This window comes from Megascapheus bottae, chromosome 5 (genome assembly GCF_031878675.1).
Source record: "Megascapheus bottae isolate mThoBot1 chromosome 5, mThoBot2.hap1, whole genome shotgun sequence".
NCBI classification, from domain to species: Eukaryota; Metazoa; Chordata; class Mammalia; order Rodentia; family Geomyidae; genus Megascapheus; species Megascapheus bottae.
The window spans coordinates 64319267-64342996 of NC_143513.1; the positions used below are offsets into that span (position 1 = coordinate 64319267).

The window sequence follows — 23730 nt, forward strand, 5'->3', positions numbered from 1 at the left end:
GCATGTAGCAAAGAATGATCATGATAAACTGAAGTATATTTTCTAAAAAAAGGTTGATTTTCCTGATATACAAGAAGTTATTTTATGATTTGGATTAACAAGAAGGGGAAAGCATTGCGAATGTAAGGTAGAGGATAATTATTAGAAAAGCTGGGTAACAGCACTCTTGAGAAACAAAAAAACAAAAAACAGCAGTGAATTGAGTTTGATCTTTCAATATGATCTTATAAGTAATTAGAGCTAGATAAGGCAAACAATGTAAAAAAAACTAATAAAGGAAAATGACTTACATCTCCAGCAAAGGTATGAAAATATCCTCTAGGGCTATTATACACAAAATTATTGTACAGTTCTTGTTCCCATAATAGTTTCCCATCCTAGAAAGAAGTAAATAAAATCAAATAAAAGCTTCCAAAACAACAAAACCCCCATAACTTTAGCAGTAAAACAAAGCATGCATCACATATTAAGGCAATTATCTGTTAATAAATACTTATACCAGCTGGGCACTGGTGCTTCATACCTGTAATCCTAGCTACTCAGGAGGCTGAGATCTGAGAATCATGGTTCAAAGTCAGCCCGGGCACAAAAGTCCATGAGACTGTTATTTCCAATTAACCACCAGAAAACCAGAAATGGTGCTGTGGCTCAAAATGGTAGAGCACTAGCCTTCCACTGAGGTGCTCAGGGACAGTGCTCAGACCCAGAAGTTCAAGCCCCATGGCCACCAAAAGAAAAAAAAAACCAAAACCCACCAAAACCTAAACCAGGATGTATTATATACATGTTTAGCATATAAAATCACATAATTTAATGATTTTATTAAAGAAGTACCTAGTTATACAGAGGTTATATAGTGGAAAATACTCCCTAAATCAAACAGTTAAGATGTAAAATACATTATACACACATTATGCCCACTATCATGGGATTCCTTTATTCTTAGTGGAGTTGTAAGATTTTCTCTTTCTAAATAGTAGATCTTGTTGATGATGAAAAATATTAAAGTACTTCTTTAGAACTATGGATGTACTCCTATCTCCTAGAATCCCTGCTCTACAGTAAGCAGGAATGTGACAACAGCATGCCATTTCAGTCAGCTGTCTTGGGATATTCTGAAGGATATGCTAAGAAGCACCCATTTACAAAGTTCTATAACTTCAATTCCATTTATTCTTCATAAAATAATTCTGTACCAGACCCCAATGATTATTCCATTTTACCACTAAAGAAGCTGGGGCTCCTGTAAACAAGTTTGATTATAACTTAGCTGGCCCCTTGGTGCCTAATTCATTGCCAGTTTTAATTTAATTTAACATATTTTTTTGGTTGACAGTCCTGGGGTTTGTCCTTGGGCCTTTTTGTTTTTTGTTTTGTTTTTTTTTCCTATAGACTAGTGCTCCACTTTTGGATTTTTTAGAGCAGTTAATTGGAGATAACATCATAGACTGGACTTTCCTACCAGGATTGCCTTCAAAATGCAATTCTCAGATCTCAGTCTTTTGAGTAGACAGTATTACAAGCATGAGCCACTGACACTACAGAATCAGTTTTAGTATTTTTGTAATTAAATCCAACTATGTTTATTGTCATATCCAAATGTTAACTATGGAGGCTTATCTAAAAAATTTCTTTCAAGACATAGTAAGAGAATCCTAGGTGATGAATATCTTACAAGAGGCACATAATTTGTGGCAAGATAGATTTATGACTGAGAATCATAAAGCTATAAAAATTCAAATATATCTATTACAAAAATATAAAGAAAAATGGGCAGCAAGTGCATTTTTAGAGATAAACCTGGGCTCAAGTAATTAACAGTATAAACAAAACTACAATAGACTTATACTGATAAAAGTTTATGTATAGTAAAGATGGATAACAATATATTATTAGAAAACAACTGGGGAAACTCTAAGATGAAAAAAATGTAATTTAAAGAATATTATCTTTAATGCATAGGGCAGTGAAGAGATAAAATATAAAATTACATTCTTTTTTTTCAGAATTACATTCTAAAACATTCCATGGATGTCTAAAATCCTTGATCACAATGAATCCTATGTATATTATTTTTCCTATGTAAACAAACAGAATGAAGTCAAATTTCCAAAATCTAGCAATATACATTTAAAAAGCTATCCCAAACTTACAAGTTTATTCCAGAAATATTCTACTAAATTTGTGGTGCTGTGGCTTATCATGATACCTGAAACCCTAGAAATCAAAACTGTGGATAGGAAGACAACACAGTATTCTTGTTTAGATTTCGTAGATGTTCCTATTCTGTATACTTCAATATATAAAAGAAAGTAGCATCGTTCTCATTCATTTTTTAACAGGATAAACAAATCTGTATTAATTACAACTTAGATCAAATACTTAAACTGAAGTGAAATAAAAATAAAACTCACCTTAATGTCAAATATTCTTAAAAAATAAGATCTCTGTGGATTGTCCTTAACAAGACAAGCAACACCACTGCACTTCTTTGACCACATACAGTTCCGATCTGCTGCATATAACTGTACCACAGCTGAAGACATAGTCTGCAAAATGAAGTTAATAGCCATTAGCTTCAAAATAATTCCACTCACCCCCAACTCATTGCATCTGATACAGGACCACCCAGCTAAGGTGGTCCTAAAATACTGGCTTCTAGAAAGAAGAATATAGGTGTTTAATATTTTAAGCCACTACTGGTTAAAATAATAAACCACATATGCAACAACTAACATTCACTGATGTAAGAATGAATTAGGAAATGTACTAATCATTTGTAAATACTAATCCCACTTAAATACTGCTACTATGATAACTTACTAAACACAATACTTTAAGATAGTTTTCACAGCAGAGCTAAAAGTGCAACCCAGGCAATCTATCTTCAGATCCTATATTCTAATCATCATAGTACACAATAATCTCATAATGTGGACATTTAAGAAATGTAGTAACAAGTAAGCATTGATAATGTGTGAACTAACTTAACTCAAACTTGAAAGCAAGTTCCTATTTAGTGTACTTTAAACATTATCAAGACAGATCATGTTTCCTTTTTTTCAAGATGATAAAAACGATGTGTGGGAGGACATTTTAAAAGTTACACTGAGGATATTAAAATTTATTTGAAGGCCCAGAGACATGGCTCACATGGCAGAGCACATACCTAGTAAGTATACATTTCAACCCCAGTTCTGCTAGAACAAACTACTGACTACTCTCTTGGTCTCCAAAAATACAGTATTCCATATAAAGATACCCTATAACAGATTCAATAATTTAAAAATTCAGATAAGAAGATTTATATTGTAATTCACATACATTTAGTATAAACATGTTGCTGTTAAAATGTATTTCTAAAAAGAAAAGCAATTAAAAACCTACATACCAAAAATTTTCCTTACTTTACTTTTTAACCAGAAATCAAGAAGCAACAATTTACAAAAGAAAAAAAAGGAGTTTTTATATATTTTATTTTAATTAATAGAAGGGTTACATTATATTCACCAGATAGAAGGTGTATTACTCCACAAACATTGATGCCCTTAAAATGAGTTATTTATATCTGAAATTCCATGATCAAAAATCCCCTTGATAATGAGTGGTAGAGTGCTCGCCTAGCATGCACAGTACCTGGGTTCGATTCCTCAGTACCACATACACCGAACAAAGCTGGATATGGTGTTGTGGCTCAAGTGATAGAGTGCTAGTCTTCAGAAAGCCCAAGAACAGTGCTCAGGCTCTGAGTTCAAGCCCAGGTCTGGTTAAAAAAAAATCCCTTTGATGAAAGACCACATGTTAAAACATGCTAAAACAGCATCTGATTGTGTACATAAATGTAAAGAAACAGAAACGAAAACTAAACATCTACAAGAATTTTAAAACAAAAACTTATGCATCTGATTGAGAAATAATTATTTTTCACATTGACATGCAATAACATTATAAACCTTATTCTAATACTAAAGAAAAGCCAATTTTTCATAAGCAATTTTACAGATTCTCAAACATTTGCTTCTATTTTATAAAACTATGCTGATGCGGCCAGGAGTGTAGCCTAGTGGCCGAGTGCTTGCCTAGAATGTAGGAAGTCCTGAGTTTGCTTCCTTGATACCACATAGACATAAAAAGCCGGAAATGGTACTGTGGCTCAAGTGGTAGACTGCTTTACTTCAGAAAGCCCAAGGACAGTGCCTAGGGCCTGAGTTCAAGCCCCCGGATGAGAGACAGAGAGAGACACACACAGAGAGAACACTTGTTGATTTCAGTCCAGACCTGTGGACACACACACCTGCATTGATTTGTGCCATACTTAAGTTGGTAAAATATGAAAATGATCATAGTACCTTCTAAATCCTTTCATTATAATAAATGCAAAAACTGCTCATATGTATACTATTTAATACACAGCTGCTAGATAATATAAAGCAGTGTCTATCCCTTGAACTCTAGATTGACAGTAGCTTAATTATTTTTTTAAATAAACATTCCTTCCATTCCTTTAAAGTAATTACACCTAAAGAGCACTGCTACTTCTTGGCTTTCCTTACCAAGAAGATATTAATGAAAAGCAACCTAAGAACAAGTGCTTCAGAAAGAAACCTTACTTCTTGATAGCCCAATAAAGGATAAAAGCATAAAATCTATTAAAAAGAAAACTATGGTATCAAATTTTGTAGGAATATGCCTGTCATGTCTTACATGCCGCAGACATTTCAGCTCTGAGTAACTGAAACAACAAATGCATCCCCAGAACTAAGGGCATTAAGGAGGTTGTATTCTGGGAAGGGAGTTCCCTCTTATTGTCCTTAGAAAGACCACTTTTTCTTTTCTATGTTAACTCTCAAGCAACCAAGATGTATCTTTAATTCTGCAAGTTACTATTATAAAAATTAAACTTAAAAGCAAAAGTGAAACTCTTAACCCCTTTCACAAGACAATTCCGAAAATAACTGGCTTTCTTCTTAGATCAATTAGTAAAAGATGTCTGAGAGAATGAACAATTCCCATCACCTCTGACTTTGTTAAAATGAGTTCTATCCAAAGTAACAGTTTATTACAACATTCAGAACTTCTATAGTTTAAATTTATCCTATATTTTCCTAACAACCACGCTATTTAAAAAGTCAAAAGAATGCTGGGTCCAAGTGGCTCAAACCAGTATCCTTAGCTACTCAAGAGGCTGAGATCTGAGGATCGTGGTTCAGAGTTAGCCTGGATAGAAAGTCTGAGACTCCAATTAAACATGAGAAAACTGAAAGTGGTGCTGTGACTCAAAGTGCTATCATTGAGCTCAAAAGCTCAATGACAGTACCCAAGCTCTGAATTCAAGCCCCGTCTCTGACCAGAAAAACAAAAACAACAACAACAAAAAAACGTAATTAGGGAAAGAGGTATTTCTTTGATTACAGAACAGTTAACAAGCAGTGAAGGACTAGAAAATGCTAGCACACATAGAACTCGGTTATTAACAACAAATATTAAGATAACACAATACTAGCAACAGTCTATAGTAGTTAATGTTTTTATACAATACTTAACTATCTGTTCAAGTAAAGTAATTGCTACGTGACAGGTACAACTATAGCAACAAGGCAAAACTGAAGATGTGTCTAGAGAGCCTCCTATAATTACAGCATGCTTCTCATTCTTGTGCTGTGGAATTACATTTTCACTTCCACAAAAATGTGCTAAAGCTGTGTCCTCAACAGCACAATTTTTCTCTTTTCAGCTCAATTATCTTTTATTATTCCTCATCTAATCTGCTTATGGTCTGGTCACTCATATGAAAACGGCATAAGTATTTTAAATGTATGTGCAGTCATGTTTTTAATCTATAACTTTCTATGCTAAAGACACAAGAAATGATCTCAAAAATCATTATCCTTGGGCCTAGAGTTTGGCCTAGTGGTTAAAGTGCTTGCCTAGCATGCACGAAGACCCGGGTTCGATTCCACGGTACCACATACATAGAAAAAAGCTGGAAGTGGTGCTGAGGTTCAAATGGTAGAGCTCTAGCCTTGAGAAAGTCCAAGGACAGTGCTCAAGCCCTGAGCTCAAGCCCAGGACTGGCAAAACAACAACAACAACAAAAAAAAAAACAAAAAATCATTATCCTTTTCTATCTCCTAATCTACTACTTCAAAACCAGTGTTCCCCAAAAGGAAACAAGCATACCGTTCCCCTGGCAGTCTGGTATAGAGGTTATACAATCGAATTCCCACAATGCCAGGGCCTCTTCATTACAGATTATGTACTATAATTTTTTTCACTTAAGTCTACTCAATTCCATGAATATATTGTCCTAGATATTGTCCAGGTATCTGTCCTATTTCTGCATTTACCAAGCACAATGGCAGACATGGATTATGCAATTATAATTGAGAAAAGTAGAAGAAAAGGAAGCTGGAGATACAGCTTGATGCCCTGTGGTTGATCCTAAGTACTTCAGAAAAAGAAAGTAAAGGGGCAAAAAAGCAGAAAGCATTAACATCTAATAGGATGATAAGCAATGTAAATTTGCCTAAAAAGGTATTTCTAGTCAGCTTTAATCATCAGATATCTAGCGGATGCAGTTACTCTTTTCATAGAACCTTGCTAAAATGTTCTTCAGACATTCAATAGACTAATGATTTGTTAGGTATGTTGTTTCAAACTATATACATGGTTATAGTTAGAAACTATTTTGGTAGATAAGAAATGTAAAGAAATAATAGGGCTGGGAGTTTGGCCTAGTGGTAGAGTGCTTGCCTAGCATGCACGAAGACCTGGGTTCAATTCCTCGGTACCACATACATAGAAAAAGGCCAATGGTGCTGAGGCTCAAGTGGTAGAGCTCTAGCCTTGAGAAAGTCCAAGGACAGGGCTCATGCCCTGAGCTCAAGCCCAGGACTGGCAGAAAGAAAGAAAGAAAGAAAGAAAGAAAGAAAGAAAGAAAGAAAGAAAGAAAGAAAGAAAGAAAGAAAGAAAGAAAGAAAGAAAGAAAGAAAGAAAGAAAGAAAGAAAGAAAGGAAGGAAGGAAGGAAGGAAGGAAGAAAGGAAGAAAGAAAGAAAGAAAGGTAAAGAAAGAAAGAAAGGTAAAGAAATGAGAAATGAAGTAAGCATTTCTGAAAGTAAAAATTTTGAATAGGAAAATTTATGGTTGCTGACATAGCCAGTATTAGGACTTTCATGAGGAGGTGAGGAAGAGATACTAAAAATAATTGTTGGAAGAAAAGCAAATTGTTTCCTTAACAATAGAGGTACTATAAATCTTCTTCTAGACTTTCAGAAAATACATGTGAAATAGTGACAATAAGTTTCTGATGAGAAACATTACAGAATCAGCTATAACATGCAGCATGAAAGAAAAAGAGCTAATACTGGCTAGCAATAACCCTAAAAGTCAAGTTTCACCATGGCCAGAATAACAAATTTTGAAGACAAAGCTAAAGAAGAATTTTGGAACAAGAAAATGTTGCACTGTAAAAATAATAAACTATTTACATGTTTAAATATACAGTTTAGCTTATTATATAAAACTTGAGTTCAGTAAAGCATTTACCATGGCTAAGAGATAACATCATAAAAAAAATTATTGAGGGATCGGGAGTTTGGTCTAGTTGTAGAGTGCTAGCATGCACGAAGACCCGGGTTTGATTCCTCAGTACCAAATACATAGAAAAAAGAAAAAAAAAAAAAAAAAGCTGGAAGTGGTGCTGTGGCTCAAGAGGTAGAGCTCTAGCCTTGTGAAAAGTCCAAGGACAGTGCCCAGGCCTAATGAGTTTAAGCCCCACAACTGGCCAAAAACAAACAAAAAAACTATTGAAATCATTAAGGATTTTAAATCTTAAACAGATTCAAATCTGCAGGAGATTAATATGATCCAAACTTCTTCAGTCAACTTTTCTAAGAAAACCCCCCTTAACTCATTTAATATGTCAATTTGGTTATACAATTGCTTTTAAAAAGAGAGGCTACTTAATGGTAAAAATGGACAGGATACATTGTTATATGAAAAAAAAAACAGGATATAAAATGCAGAGTAGAGTGTGCTAACATTTGTACAGTAAAAAAAAAGCAGGAATAAGAATAACAACTTGCATTGCCTTAAGTAAGCAGAGAACTGTCTGAAAAGAAACAAAACAGAGTAGATTGCCTACTTAGTAATTTTATATGTGTGTATGTGTGCTGTAAAGGAAGAAAAAGCCTAGCAAAGGCATGGTAGAGAAATGTTTTGTTTTACATATACAGAGTTACTGTTACATATATGAATATTTTAGATTGTCAAAAAATAGAACATTATCTGCAAATACATACACAAAAGAGAAAATGGACTTATTCAAGTCACATAAAAGTATTAGTCTGGAAAAAGAAAAGATATCTTTTTGACCTAGAAACTGTAACCTAGTAAGAATTCTGAGTAGCTTTTAAGCCATTCCCTTAAAAATTAAAAGTGAGCATTGCTCACCAACATGCTAAGGTTTCTACAGAGGTTTACAGTAAGAAAAGAGCAAGCTTTAGCTAGTAAAGATGACCTATAGGTACAATGAAGACCCAAGTCTGTGATTGCTTTAGGACTTTCTCTTTATACCATGTGAACTATTAGACATAATTAATCATGATGAACAAAATTAACTGCCTTTGTATTCCATATTTATCACCATGTTTTGCAACTATCAATTATCCATGCATTGAGACAGTCACAAGGATATATTCACATCCAAATATATATGTGTGTATATATATTAACTTACTTGATTTACATATGTACAATACATAGGATATGTACACATGTACAATGCATAGGATAAAATAAGGACTTTCTTAGTTTTCTTTTTGTTGTTGTTGTTGTTTGGTTGGTTTTGGTCAGTTGGGGGCTTGAACTCTGGGCGTGGGTGCTGTCCCTGAGCTCTTCAGCTCAAGGCTACCGCCTTACTCCTTGAGCCACAGCACCATTTCCTCTTTACTTTTTAAACAAATAACAGAATTTAAACTCAACATTAAAACTTAAGAACTTTTATGTACATTACTTGAAACTATTGAAATTATTCAATGAACAAAGTTGTATACTTCCTCAAAAAGCTTATACTGCTACTTTGTAAAGGCAACTTTTATTCTAAACTCACAAATGAGAATTTTTTTGTGTGATTAATAGAAGGGTTACATTACATTCACCAGATAAAAGGTGCATAACTTCATAAACATTGATACTTTTTCTCATGACATGGTCTCCATTTCCCTCCCACCCTCCCCCCGCTTATTTTGATTTCCCCCCTTCCCTATCCAATTTCAAATAACCAGTTAGCACACATAAAATATATCAGATAACAAGGAGAAATACTGTAACAATATGAGATAACCAAGAGATGGGAGATAACATAAGAACAACAGTCATTCATTACATGGCTTTTGTTTCCTTATCCTGGAGGTCCTTACATTTAGTGTCATACCATTTGGCCTAATGTCTCTAGATTTTGTTCTATTGTAAATCTCTGCTAGGAGAGCCCAAGGTTTCTACTGATTATGACAATGAGGGAGACTATTGGGCCTATGTTCCTCTGAGTCTGGCTTACTTCACTTAATATCAATTTTTCTAAGTCTTTCCATTTCCTTACAAATGGGGTGATGTCGTTCTTTCTGACTGCAGCATAGAATTCCATTGTGTATAAATATCACATCTTGTTGATCCACTCATCAACTGAGGGACATCTGGGTTGGTTCCATATCTTTGCTATGGTAAATAGTGCTGCAATGAACATTACTGTGCTAGTGGATTTAGTATGCCCTTGTTTCTGGATGGTGGAATTGCTGGGTCATAGTCTTGTCAGGAATTGCCATACTACTTTCCATAGTGGTTGAATGAGTTTGCACTCCCACCAACAGTGTAGTAGTGATCCCTCCTGGCCACAACCCCTCCAGAATCTGTTGTTATTAGTTTTCCTGATCCTGGCCATTCTAACTGGAGTGAGGTGGAATCTTAAGAGTTGTTATGATCTGTATTTCTTTTATGACCACAGATGTCAAGCGTTTCTTCACGTGTCTATTGGCCATTTTTGTTTCTTCTTCAGAGAAGACTCTCTTTAAGTCTTTGGCTCATCCTTTAATGGGATGGTTGTTACTTTGGAGATTAGTTTTGGAGTGATTCAATTTTTTGAGCTGTTGATATATTTTAGATATGAGGCCTTTGTCTGTTGTATGGTTAAGTGAAGATCTTCTCCCATTCTGTAGGCTTCCTAATTTTCTAGCTATATCCTTTATAAATCAGTATTTCTATTTGCAGTTATCATCACTGAAATTCAAGGAGCATGCAAAATTAGATGTCCACATGCAGCCCTCACAAAGTTCAGAGGAAGCAGTGAAGTGAATGGAAATATAAGGTATACCATATTTCCTCTTCCTTTTAAAACTCCTCTACCATTAACAAATCAGAAATGCAGATAACTAGAGGGAAAATGTGAGGATTTTATGTAAGTTTGTCTATAGCATCAATTATATACTATAAAAGCAGAAACAGAAAACTGATCATTTTCTAGATAAGTAAAAAGGGTGACTTTTAGAATCCATGGATATATTTAATGACAAATGCTTTATTTTTATTAAATGTAAAAATTATTTGGGAGCTATGTTACTTTGAGTCAAACTTTTACAATGCTATTAAGCGTTAATGTCTGTGGCACAGAGTGCAAACAAGAAAATACCAGATGCTATTAGATTTAGGTCTCCTTTCTATATTCTCAAGCTGGACTCACTAATCAAATAGTCACTAGCCACACTGAGTTGTGCAAATTCAGATAAAGTTAAAAACTTCAGTTGCTTAGCCACGGCAGTCACATTTGGACTCACTCATTTGCTGATGTAAATTCAAAACGTGTGTATTCTTAAAATATAGATTACTGCTATGTTATCAAAATGATCTGAAATCCACAGATGGTAGAAATTACTAATCTGTAGTACTAGAATTATTTTGAAAGAATAACGTTTCTCTTTTTGGTACTTCATTATAGTAATGAATCTATATGTTATGCTGAAAAACATGTGTTTATATGGATTCTCTATTCCCAACACTTCAAATGCCATAAACCACAGGAATTTGCTCTATCACAGCCTCCCTTATATCAAAGGTTGGGGGAGATAGTAGTAAAGATTAGGAATACAAACTGCACAGTAAAGTCAACATTTTTCGAAACAATCTGTACTTCACATCAATTTCCAAAGGCCATCTGAGTCAGATAAGTACAGAAACAGGATATAAGTTTCAGAACACAAGATTTACTAAAACAATCATTTCTTGCATTTCAAGTCAGTCTTAGAAACAGACAATATGGCATTTCTTTACACACTGCTATAGCACATACACTGTATACAAATTCAATTTCCTACTTAATTGCTAGGTAAATATTAAGTACCTCCAAGTTTGAAGTTTCCTGGGTCAAAAAATTACATAGCAAGAACTCTTAAAACTTTTAAACATAAGGTCCTAATCATTAAAGAAGGCAGTAAACTTGAAATATAAAGATATACAAATATGACAAAGCTTAGGAAATTTTAAATAGCATTTACACTTCTGAAAAATTTCTATTTTAATTTCTGACTGGGTGATATTTCTAAAACTGAAAAGTAGGGCTTAGAGTGTGGTGTATTGATAGTGTTTGCCAAGCATGCAAGAAGTCCTGGGTTCAATTCCTCAGTACTACATACACAGAAAAATTCAGAAGTGGTGCTGTGGCTCGTTTGGTAGAGTGCTAGCCTTGAGAAAGCCCAAAGACAGTGCCCAGGCCCTGAGTTTAAGCCTCAGGATTGGCAAAAAACAAAACTAAAAACAAAACAAAACAAAAACCAAAAGCAAACCACTTTCTTGAGACCGCTATTTTCTTACTTACGTATCAGTCCAAAAAGGATTAACATCATATATGAGGAAATTAACAGATACTTTGCAATCACTCATGTAAGTTGCATGGCTCACCTTAGCTTTATTGTATGCCCTGATGCAGGAAGTATTAAAATTTGATGTCCTCTTGGTTTCTAAACAGGGGAGATGGGATTGTAATTCCTTCTCTAAAATAAAAATTATAACTCCAAGGTCAGGCATGGTAGCTCATGCCTGTAATCCTAGCTACTCAGGAGGCTGAGATTTGAGGATCTCAGTTCAAAGCCAGCCAGGCACTAAAGACCAAGAGACTTTTATCTCTAAGTAACACTAGAAAACCAGAAGTGGGGCTGTGGCTCAAGGATTAGGGTGGTAGCCTTGAGCTGAAGGGCTCAAGTCCCAGTGACAACCACCACCACCACCACCAACAACAACAAATTATAACTCCACTTTATGTCTGGAAGAATTTCTAAAAATTAATTTTAGTCAAAAGAAAGGGAGATACACAGATAAATTTCACAATTACATGTTACTAGAGAGCTGATGAATATGTTTAGTGATCCTTTAAAGCCAACATTATTTTTGTTGTTCAAAAGGTATTATAATAGTCTTTCCAGAGTTCAAGTCCCATGGCTGACAAAAAAATAATAAAGTCTTAGAACAACAGCCCTCATAAGTACGGATGTACAAACTTTAAAATATAAACAAGTCTGAAGAAATAATCATATCAATTGGGTTTTATTCTGGAATGCAAAGATAGCTCAACATTTAAATCTTACTTTTCCCCATAATATCAAAATTCATTCTACTTAGGATTTGACATTGTACAAGAAGTTCAATAAGGCAAAGACAATAAGGAAAAAGACATGAAGATGAGAAAAGAAGTAGGAAAACTTCATTATTCACGGTTGTGTCAGGAAAAAAAATACAGAATCTAAGAAAAGCTACTTCACTAACTACTGAATTCTTTTCAAGGTTGGGAGACAGAGGTCAGCACAGTATAATTCTATATATAGCACTTAACAATAACAAAAAAGGTCAACAGCCACTTAACATAGCATAGAAAAATAAATACCTAGAAATTTAAATGAAGATGTTATGTTCATGTGAAAAAATAAAGTAGTAATCGTTCATGAATACAGATGCAAAAATTCCCTATAAAAACCCAACAGTAACACAGAACACTTACAAACACCAGCAAGTGGAATTTATTCAAAAAATGTGCATTTGGTTCAAAATTCAAAAATCATCAATGTAAGCCATCATATTGAGTTAAAAGTAAAATGATCACATAATAGACGCAAACAAAAACATTCAATGAAATTCATTACTCATTCATGATGAAAATTCAAGAGTAGAGGCAGAGCTTTCTCCAGCTGATTAAAAGAAATCTGTAAATTTTTTCCCCTTACGGTTAATCTCATGTGATTACTGTATCTGACTTTTGTTATCTGGTATATTGTATATACGTTTAATGGTTTATTTGAAATAAGGGGGAAAACAAGATGATTGGGAGGGGGTTGAGGGAGGGAAAGAGGGACAAAAACATGAGAAGAGGTAGCAAGGTTTGAGAAGTAATGTACCCACTTCTTGATGAATGTAACTGTAACCCCTCTATACATTATCCTGACAATAAAAAATAATAATATATAAATAACCTATGCTGGGGGTTTAGTTTTAGAGCACTGTGTTCGGGCATGTATGCAGAGTTGGTTTGATCTCTGGTTGCTTACACATAAACACACACAAATATACATATACAGAGTAACACTCTACAATTAATATCATACTTACTGGTTAAAACATAGATTAAATATTTTAATTTCCTAATACTATGAACAAAGCAATATTAGTCTATACTAATTAATGCCATTCAAGAAGTCCTAGACAATGAAAACAAATAGAATATTCTAAAATGAATAAACTGGGAAGGAAGAAATAAAACTTTGTTCAACTGGGAGAAAATGTGGGAGAGAATGACACTGTACAAAAAGAAATGCACTCAATACCTCACTTGTGTTCCTGTAACTCCTCTGTACATCACTTTTACAATAAAGATTTTAAAAAAAAACATGTTCCTTCATAGATGACATAAATATATATATAGAAAATCAAGAAATAATTTTCAAAACTAATAAGACATTGTAATGTCAAAAGTGAGGAAGACTGGCAAGCCTAGTTAAAACTCTTATCAAGTATCAAGAATCAGAGATATAAATAATAGATAGTTCGTGTGTATCAAGTATCAGTGCTGTTGTCAATTTTTTATCAATTCATCTACAGATTGAACAAAACCCCATTCAAAGTTCTAGTAAGTAGCTTGGAGTAATGTTATATGCTTATAATTCCTGCCATTTGGGGAAAGAGGAAGAGGATGGGGCAAAGACTGCAGCTTGAGGTCACCCTTGTTAAAGTTTCGAAGAGCCAATCTCAACAAATACAGACATGGTAGTACCTGTCTGTGATCACCCCCACACAGATGGCAGGAGGATTATGCCAAAGGTTGCATCAGGCAAAAGCAAGACCCTAATGGAAACACAACTGTGTGTGTACATGTGTGAGTGTTTGGGGAGGAAGGACTTTATACTCTGTTGATGGAATGGAAGCTATGACAATATGATAACCACTAAGCTACTATCATATCACTACCACTATTACAGCTAGGATTACAGTATGATCATCACTATGAATATCAGTATGGAAGTTTTTTAAAAAACTAAAAACAGACTAGTAAAAAACCTTAAATCTACCATATGACCACTCTTGGGTGTATATGTCAGGATATAATAGAAGTACTTGAAACTGTAACTGCCTGGCAGTACTATAAAAAACAACCAAGCTATGAAAACAGCTTACAATACTGTCACAGATGAATGGTTCAAGAAAATATTGTATATATACACAACAGAGTATTATTTAACCACAGATTATTATTTCCTTTGTAGCAAAGCGAAGAATATATCATCATGAAACAGAAGTAAATGAGGCAGGCTAAGGAGAACAAAGGCGGCAAGTTTTCTCTCATAACAGATGCCAGACCTAAATGAGAAAAATATATGTAAAGATATATGTATGTGTATATATGTATGTATATGCCTGTATGCATGTGAAATATTTAATTATGGTACTGAGTGATTTGGAAGGGGGAAGAGAAATTTAGATGAACACTGAAAATGAGATTCACTGAAAGCTATTGAAGAATACAGGGTAAGTCGGGATGGGGAACATGAAAATAAGGAGGATCAATCGGATTGAAGTACTGAATACACATGTGTGAAATATTGTGAAATTTCTGTGAACAATTACAATATACTTATTAAAATGAAAGTATAATGGGAATGGAGAGAAATGCTTAATGTTCATGTGTGAAAGAACAAATAAGCTTGTTAAAAGACCAGTTTGGGGCAAGGAGAGAGGAAGAGAGACAGAGGGTGTAAATCTGATCAAGGAACCAGGTATGCATATGTGGGAAAGCCAAACTAAAGCCTCCTTTAGCACTCTCTAGCAAGCTCAAGACCCTGAGTTCATTTCCCAAGAATAGCTGGGGGAGAGAGGAGGAAAGAGAGGGGAAGCCCTGGCAAGTTATTTTATGAGTATCAACAAGTGATTCTAAAGTTTGTATGAAAAGAAAAAGCAATAACAAGATCCACAGATCCAGACTCAAGACTATTCACCATGTAAATAGTAAAAAACAAAACACAGTGTCAAAGGACTGGCAACCACCTTACCTCAAGTGTACTTACTATAAAGCAATCATTTTGAAGATGGTACAGTAGCAGTAAGAGATTAAAAGCCCAGTGGAACATGATACAAAATGGTCAAATGACTGCTGATCAAGAAGCAAAGATAAAGGGCCGGGAGTTTGGCCTAGTGGTGAAAGTGCTTCCCTAGCATGCATGAAGACCCAGGTTCGATTCCTAGGTACCACATACGTAGAAAAAAGCCGGAAGTGGTGCTGAGGCTTAAGCGGTAGAGCTCTAGCCTTGAGAAAGTCCAAGGACTCAAGCCCAGGACTGGCAAAAAAAAAAAAAAAGAAGAAGCAAAGATAAGGGAGAAGGACAATCTTATCAACAAATGGAAGAAGAATAAACAAAAAAAAAAACCTTGAATACACTCGTATAAGAATTTCGAAGATAAAATCTACACAGAAACCTCACATTTGGAAATTAAGATCAAGGCTGTCAAATGCACAGCTGTAACATTAATGGAAGATAATATAAAAGAAAATTTAGGGGCCGGGAGTTTGGCCTAGTGGTTAAAGTGCTTGCCTCGCATGCATGAAGACCTGGGTTCGATTCCTCGGTACCCCACATACATAGCAAAAAGCCAGAAGTGGTGCTGAGGCTCAAGTGGTAGAGCTCAAGCCTTGAGAAAGTCCAAGGACAGTGCTCAAGCCCTGAGCTCAAGCCCAGGACTGGCAAAAAAAAAAAAAAAAAAAAAAAAAAAAGAAAAGAAAATTTAGGTAACCTTGAAGTAGATATGACATTTTACACATCAGAGTAAAAACATGTTTCATGAAAAAATACATAAAGTGGACTTTCATTAAATTTAAAACTTGTGTAGAAGGCTAATGAAAAGCTGCAGACTGAGAAGATAACTTTAAAACATTTATCTAATAAAGCACTTAGATTAAGACTTCTTAATCTTGCTTGCCTAGCAATCTAGCTCTGGGTTCCATTCCTCAGTACCACATACACAGAAAAAGCCAGAAGTGGTGCTGTGGCTCAAGTGGTAGAGCTCTAGTCTTCAGATAATCCAAGGCCAGTGCTCAGGCCCTGAGTCAAAAACCCCAGAACTTGGGGAAAAAAAAAAAAAAATCACAGGAACATTCATGAGATCCTGTGGTCAACTGCCAACAAACTCCAACCATGAAAAAAAAAAAAGGCAAATAATGTGGAATACAAATACCATGTACACTCCAAAATCTATAGATCCCCAAAGATGTTCAACATCATACAGCAAATGAAAAGACTGAGACACAACAGAAACTAATAATCTGGCTAAAATTCCAAACACTGGCTGGTGGGGAAGATGGAACAGCAAAAACAGGGAGCCAGTCCATAAAGGCCAAACTACAACTATATGACACTATGGACAAAGCAAAATAATAGAGAATGTTAAAAAAAATAGTGGATATTAGGTTTGTGGAGAAGGGAAGATTGAGTATGTAGAGCAATGGGCACTCTTCTGTATGTTATTTTAACAGTGGGTACAGTGCCCATTTGTGAAAACCAAAACCAGTAAGACTATATAAGACAGATAAAATTAATGCATACCATTAATGGCATTCAATCCTACACTAATTTTATCACACTAAACTTAATATTCAAAACTAGAGGAGGGAAAGGGGATATGGAAAATCTAAAAATTCTTTGAATTGTTTTCTGTGCTGCTTTAAAAACATACATATTTTTTCAAAGAAACAATCACCCCATTAAAAGATGGGCCAAAGACTTACAAAGAGACTTCTCTGAAGAAAAAATAAGAATGGCCTATAGACACATGAAGAAATGCTTAACATCTCTGGCCATAAAAGAAATGCAAGTCAAAATAACTTTGAGATTCCACCTCACTCCAGTCAGAATGGCCATGATCAAGAAATGTAATAACAACAGATGCTGGTGGGGATGTGGCCAGAAGGGATCACTACTACACCGTTGGTGGGGCTGTAAACTCTAATCACTATGGAAAACAGTATGGTGATTTCTCTAAAGACTAAACATAGAGCTCCCCTATGACCTGGCAATTCCAGTCCTTGGCATTTATCCAATCATCCAGAAACAAGGACATATTAAATCCACTAGAACACCAATGTTCATTGCAGCACTATTTACCATAGCAAAGATATGGAACCAACCCAGATGCACCTCAGTAGATGATTGGATCAAGAAGATGCAGTATTAATACACAATGGAATTCTATGCTGCCATCAGAAAGAATGACATTGCCCCATTTAAAAGGAAATGGAAAGACTTGGAAAAAATCATATTAAGTGAAGTAAGCCAGACCCAAAGGAACATAGGCTTAATGGTTTCCCTTATTTGTAATAACTAGTACATACCTAGGACTCTCCTAGAAGAGGATTGCAATAGGGCAAAACTTAAGATACATAAGGCCATTCAGGATGAGGCTAAATGAAAGGATCTTCAGGATATGGAAACAAGAGCTCTATCCTGTGTGATTGTTGTTCTTAATGTACTATGTTATTTCTCTTCTCTTTTGTTGCCCTGTGGTTATCCTCATATGGTTACAGTATCTGACTTTGTTACCTGGCATATTGTACATACATTATTTATTTGAAATAAGAAAGGGAAAGGGGAAAACAAGATGACTGGGAGGGGTGGAGGGAGGGAAATGGGGACAAAAACATGAGAAGGGATATCAATGTGTGAGAAGAAATGCACTGTAACCCCTCTATACATTACAATTAAAAAAAGAATGACCTGCCTATGGTCAAACAAAAAAAATACCTATTTTTCTTGTCAAAAAATATTATGAATTTGTGGTTTTTCAGTGAGACTGAACCTCTCATGTTATATTTTACATGTTATAAATCTATTTGTTGTATATTTGCTTTTTAGATTACTAATTCCTTTTCTTAGAATATTTTCCATACATTTGTTGTATTTTTCTTAATGATCTGGAGGGATGCTTGATGTGTTATAGATATTATATCATGTAGCATTCTGGATAATTTTTATCTTAAAATAACAGTATTTGTTGTATTTTTCTTAATGATCTGGATGGATGCCTGATGTGTTATAGATATTATATCATGTAGCATTTTGGATAATTGTTTATCTTAATAACAGTACTTTGGTAGTGTAGTCATCGTACAGATTTCAAATTTGTATATAGTTATTAAATACAATGGTCTGCTATGTTAAATTTTGGGGGGTATTTTCCTACTGTAGAATTGCAGTATTAACATTGTCCTAGTATATTTATGGTATTATTTTGAACAATTAATCTTTATAATCTTCCTGAAGTAACACTGGATACCTAGGAGCAACACAGCTTTACTTTTACAATTATTGGCTACTCACTCTGACATCATTTATGTAACAGTTGATTTTTCCCACCTATATGAAATGTTACCTTTTAATGTTCTAAGTAAGCAGCTGCTCTCAGACCTATTTTTGAACATTCTCTTCTGTTTCTTTCATTTGTGTATGTTCTTGGCAAGTATACAATTTTAATTAGCATACCTTCATAGTGATAATATAGGATGTTCAGAGTTAAGTTCCTTATTAATCTTCAGTATTTTCTGGCTAATGTGCTGATACTTAATTGTCTTTTGTGTACTAAATATTAAAGATACTTAGTATTTTTTTTAAATTATGTATCTTCCTTTCCTTTCTTCAGAAAATAGTTGCCTTGATTTATAATACTGTTGGATTTGTAGGTTAGTTTAGGAACAAATGACATGTTGGGGCTTCCTGTTGGAAACAACTATTATAAATTGATTACCAAGTCTTATTTCCCTGTAGTTTTTTTATAATCATTTTTCATGTACTAGTCATGTCTTTCAAGTCATTCTCTAAAGTACAAAATAGTTATATTAGTTTAAAATATATATATAACATACACAAATGTATAACACAGACAAGTGAAAATAATTGTCACATCTTGGACATCTGGTATAATTAGGCTAGGTTCCATACAAAGTTTTGTTAGTGGTTTGATTTTCTCATTCTTTTGAAGTATATGTATCTGTAAGGGATCATATACTGATTAGTTTTTTTTTTTTTTGGCCAGTCCTGGGCTTGAGCTCAGGGCCTGAGCACTGTCCTTGGACTTTCTCAAGGCTAGAGCTCTACCACTTGAGCCTCAGCACCACTTCCAGCTTTTTTTGTATGTATGTGGTACCAAGGAATCGAACCCGGGTCTTCGCGCATGCTAAGCAAGCACTTTAACCACTAGGCCAAACTCCCGGCCCTACTGATTAGTTTTTCGGAGAAGCAAGTGGATATATCTTGGTTTTTTAAACTTTTTTTTGAAAAAAAAAAAAGTCTTTTTATGTTAGTAAGTCTTGTGTAACTCTTCTATATCCTTACTGATTTTTTGTGTACTGAAGTTTTTTTTACCTCATTTTGCCTTTATTAAGTATGTAAACACAATTTGTTTTAGTCTCTTGATATGCTGGCCCTTTTGTTATTATGAGGTTATCTCCACTGTTCCTGGTAATACTTTGCTCTAAAATCAGTATGGTCTAGCACAAATTTAACTACTTCATCTTTCTTTATGTAGGCAGCACTTGTACTAATGCCTCAGTACCTATGAAGGTTGCTTCTGGACTACCAAAATACTGTAGCTGGGAATAACCAAGTCCCTTATATAAAATGCTGCTGTACTTGAATCTAACCTTGACACATCCTCCCATATCCTCTAAATCATCTGTGAGTTATCTACATTGTCTAAAATAATGCAAACGTTGCGGAAATTTCTGTTATACTACAATGCCAAGAGGATAAAGACAGGTTCGGGACAGATATTACTTTCTCTGAATATTTTTTATTTAGTTAGTTGAATCAAAAAATGCCTAATTATGGATGATGAATTAACATTTACAAAGGGCTGACTCGTTAAATCTTCATTTAAAATGCAATTTGGCAATACCTATCTTCTTAATATACAAGTTTAGACTAATGTGTTTAAATGATATATGACTGAGTTTAAATATATTACTAGTTGTTTACTCAGTTATGTCCTTTTTAACCCATTCACATCAGTCAATAAATTGTATAACTTCATATAATCAAAAATAAAATTGGTAATAGTCATAATAAATAGGTATAAGTAGACATGCAACTCTACAAAAGATATTGTGATTGCTGTAGAATGATAAACCTAATACAACTTTCATACTCTTTTTCAAAATGCATTCTTCCAAATGCTCCACATCAAACATAGGTTCCCAAGGTAATCTCAATCACCACCTTCACACACCACACTTTCGCACCTCAAAATGAATGCTATTCCAAAAAACTGGATTCCTATAGCTCCTAATTTTTAGGCCTTTCCATAGGTTTGGTTTTTCTCTTGAATTCACAAAACTGAGTATTGCCAAAATTTCTTCAGAGTGTTTTCTAGCATCTAGTATAGAAACAACTACTAGATTTCACTTACTGGTAGTGCCTGCCTGCAGGAATATGTTGGTTGTACAAAGACCAGACCTGACCCGATAGAAGAAATGGTATCTAAGACTTTCCATTTCCTAACAAATGGGGCAATGCCGTTTTTTTCTGACAGCAGCATACAATTCCATTGTGTACAAATACCACAACTTGTTGATCCACTCATCAACTGAGGGACATCTAGGTTGGTTCCATATTTTTGCTATGGTGAATAATGCTGCAATGAACATTGTTGTGGTAGTGGATTTAGTATGCCCTTGTTTCTGGATGGTTGGGTAAATGCCAAGTAGTGGAACTGCTGGGTCATAGGGGAGCTCTATGTTTAGCCTTTTGAGGCACTGCCATACTGCTTTCCATAGTGGTTGAACGAGTTTGCACTCCCGAACAGCGTAGTAGTGATCCCTCCTGGCCACATCCCCTCCAGCATCTGTTGTTATTCGTTTTCCTGATCCTGGCCATTCTAACTGGAGTGAGGTGGAATCTTAGAGTTGTTTTGATTTGCATTTCTTTTATGACCAGAGATGTTGAGCATTTCTTCATGTGTCTATAGGCCATTTTTGTTTCTTCTTCAGAGAAGACTCTCTTTAAGTCTTTGGCCCATCTTTTAATGGGATGGTTGTTACTTTGGAGATTAGTTTTGGAGTGATTCAATTTTCTGAGGTGTGGATATATATTAAGTGAAGTAAGCCAGACTCAAAGGAACTTAGGCTCAATGGTTTCCCTCATTTGTCATAATCAGTAGAAACCTTGGGCTCCCCTAGCAGAGATCTGCAATAGAGCAAAACCTTGATACATAAGGCCATATAGTATGAAGCTAATTGAAAAGACCGCCAGGATATTGAAACAAAAGCCATATAATGAATGATTATTGTCCTTAGTGTACTATGTTATCTCTCATCTCTTTTGCTATCCCTTGGTTATCTCATATTGTTACAGTACCTCACTTTGTTATCTGATATATCGGATTTATTTATATTTGGTTATTTGAAATTGGATAGAGAAGGGGGGAAAGCGAAGATGAGGGGGGTGGTGGTGATGGTGGTGGTGGAGGGGAGGGTAATGGAGACCAAGACATGTGAAAGGGTATCAATATATGTGAATTAATGCACCTTCTACCTGGCAAATATCATGTAACCCTTTTATTAACTACAATAAAAATATATTTAAAAAAAGAAGAAATGGTGTCAAGTAACTGGTACTATGTACTATGAACAACAGACTTATGACTTATTCCTTTCATTAACAGATGCTGCTATAATTCACGTTCCTTAGCCGGGGCAAAAGTTTGTTAAGATAATGAGTTAAAAAAAGAGGCAGGGGAAAGAGGAGCTTTATAATTATTTCTAGTGAGAGATTATTTCTAATAAGAGATGAAAATAACTTCTGATTTTCCTCATCTCTAAATCCTATCTTGAAATTTCTTTATTCAAAAATCCTAGTGGATCATTGCCATCTAGGGAACAATATCCAATTAAGTTTAAGGGGTTAATTCACCCTACAAATGTATGGCCTACTGTTTCCCCAAAACAATGCCATTCCCAATTCTAACCAGTCCAGTCTTTTCTGTATCTACAATGACTTTATTCACTTTTTTCTTTTTTTACTTCAAGGATGTTTTACATATTTTCTATATATCTGAATTAAGTTGTTCCACTGCCCCACAATAATTTCTAGACAACTTCAGTTCTTATCATTAAATATCTTTACAATGTTGTACCAAATTCACAATGGTATATCTACCTCTCCTTTATCATTCAAATATCTAGCACACTCTGGCTTTGCAGTGTGCATCTTTCTTCATAGCTATGAAACAATCAACTGAGGAGTAAAGCCTTATTCTTTCTTTCTACCTAACTACTTGTACTCTACAATACAGGGATATTGTTACATACTTAAGAAGTATTCAATACGCAATGTTATTGATAAATTGTTGAGAGCACTTTACTTAAATTTTTAAAATTCTGAGTATGGTTCTGACAATTTCATGTCTAATCTGTTTTAACTTCTTCAAATCTAAAAGTATAACTTCATGAATATTCAAGTTATAAAATAAGTTTAAAAATTCACTACTAAAACTAACAGATGTGGTAATTAAGATGTAATTTGCATATATCTTTCATTTGATCCTACTTTCTAAAGGGATCTTTTCTAGATTTATCTCTTCAGCCATAAACCTACAATGATTATTTTGGATCCTAAAAAGGGATAATGGATCTACAACAGATTCTTGTATACTGCCATTATAGCAATATAATCTTAAGGACCAGGAAAGTTGACACAGATACAATAAATAAAAAAAGGAATGTATTTGTTACATTGTATAAATGAATAGTCCAATATACTAAGTATCTAATTACTAAATAACACTTAAAATTTAGTTATTGTTCATAAGCTAGTAAGAATTATAAACAATGTATATTGTATTACTATGAATTACTATGCATAAACCTGTTTTATTTCCAAAGCTTTTACAGTAGAAAGCTCATTAACAATGCTGGCATTTTATCAAAGAGAGCAAACCTGTGCCCACTAGACAAGACAAAATAATACACAATAAACCTCAAACCTATGTGCTTTTTTAACATAGACTTTTCTATTCAAACTAGAAAAAGTTACCATCATATACCCATTAAAATAATTCACTGAAATCTGTGGAATGTGCACAGAAATTAAATGAGACTACTACAACTACACATTTCTTTGGAAACTCTAAGCGGTTTTTATATAGACTTTAAAAATCAT

The 23730-nt window shown here is 34.5% G+C and overlaps 1 protein-coding gene across 1 annotated transcript in view; it reads right to left on the bottom strand.

Moving 5' to 3' along the window:
- Positions 1–23730, bottom strand: part of Wasl (WASP like actin nucleation promoting factor) — a 48957-nt gene that overhangs the window by 18963 nt on the left and 6264 nt on the right. Inside the window, exons 2-3 of the mRNA XM_090333229.1 lie at positions 2415–2549; positions 291–377 (exon numbers count right to left, since the gene is read on the bottom strand). Coding sequence (XP_090189355.1) covers positions 291–377; positions 2415–2549 — 222 coding nt within the window. The remainder of the gene's footprint in view (positions 1–290; positions 378–2414; positions 2550–23730) is intronic.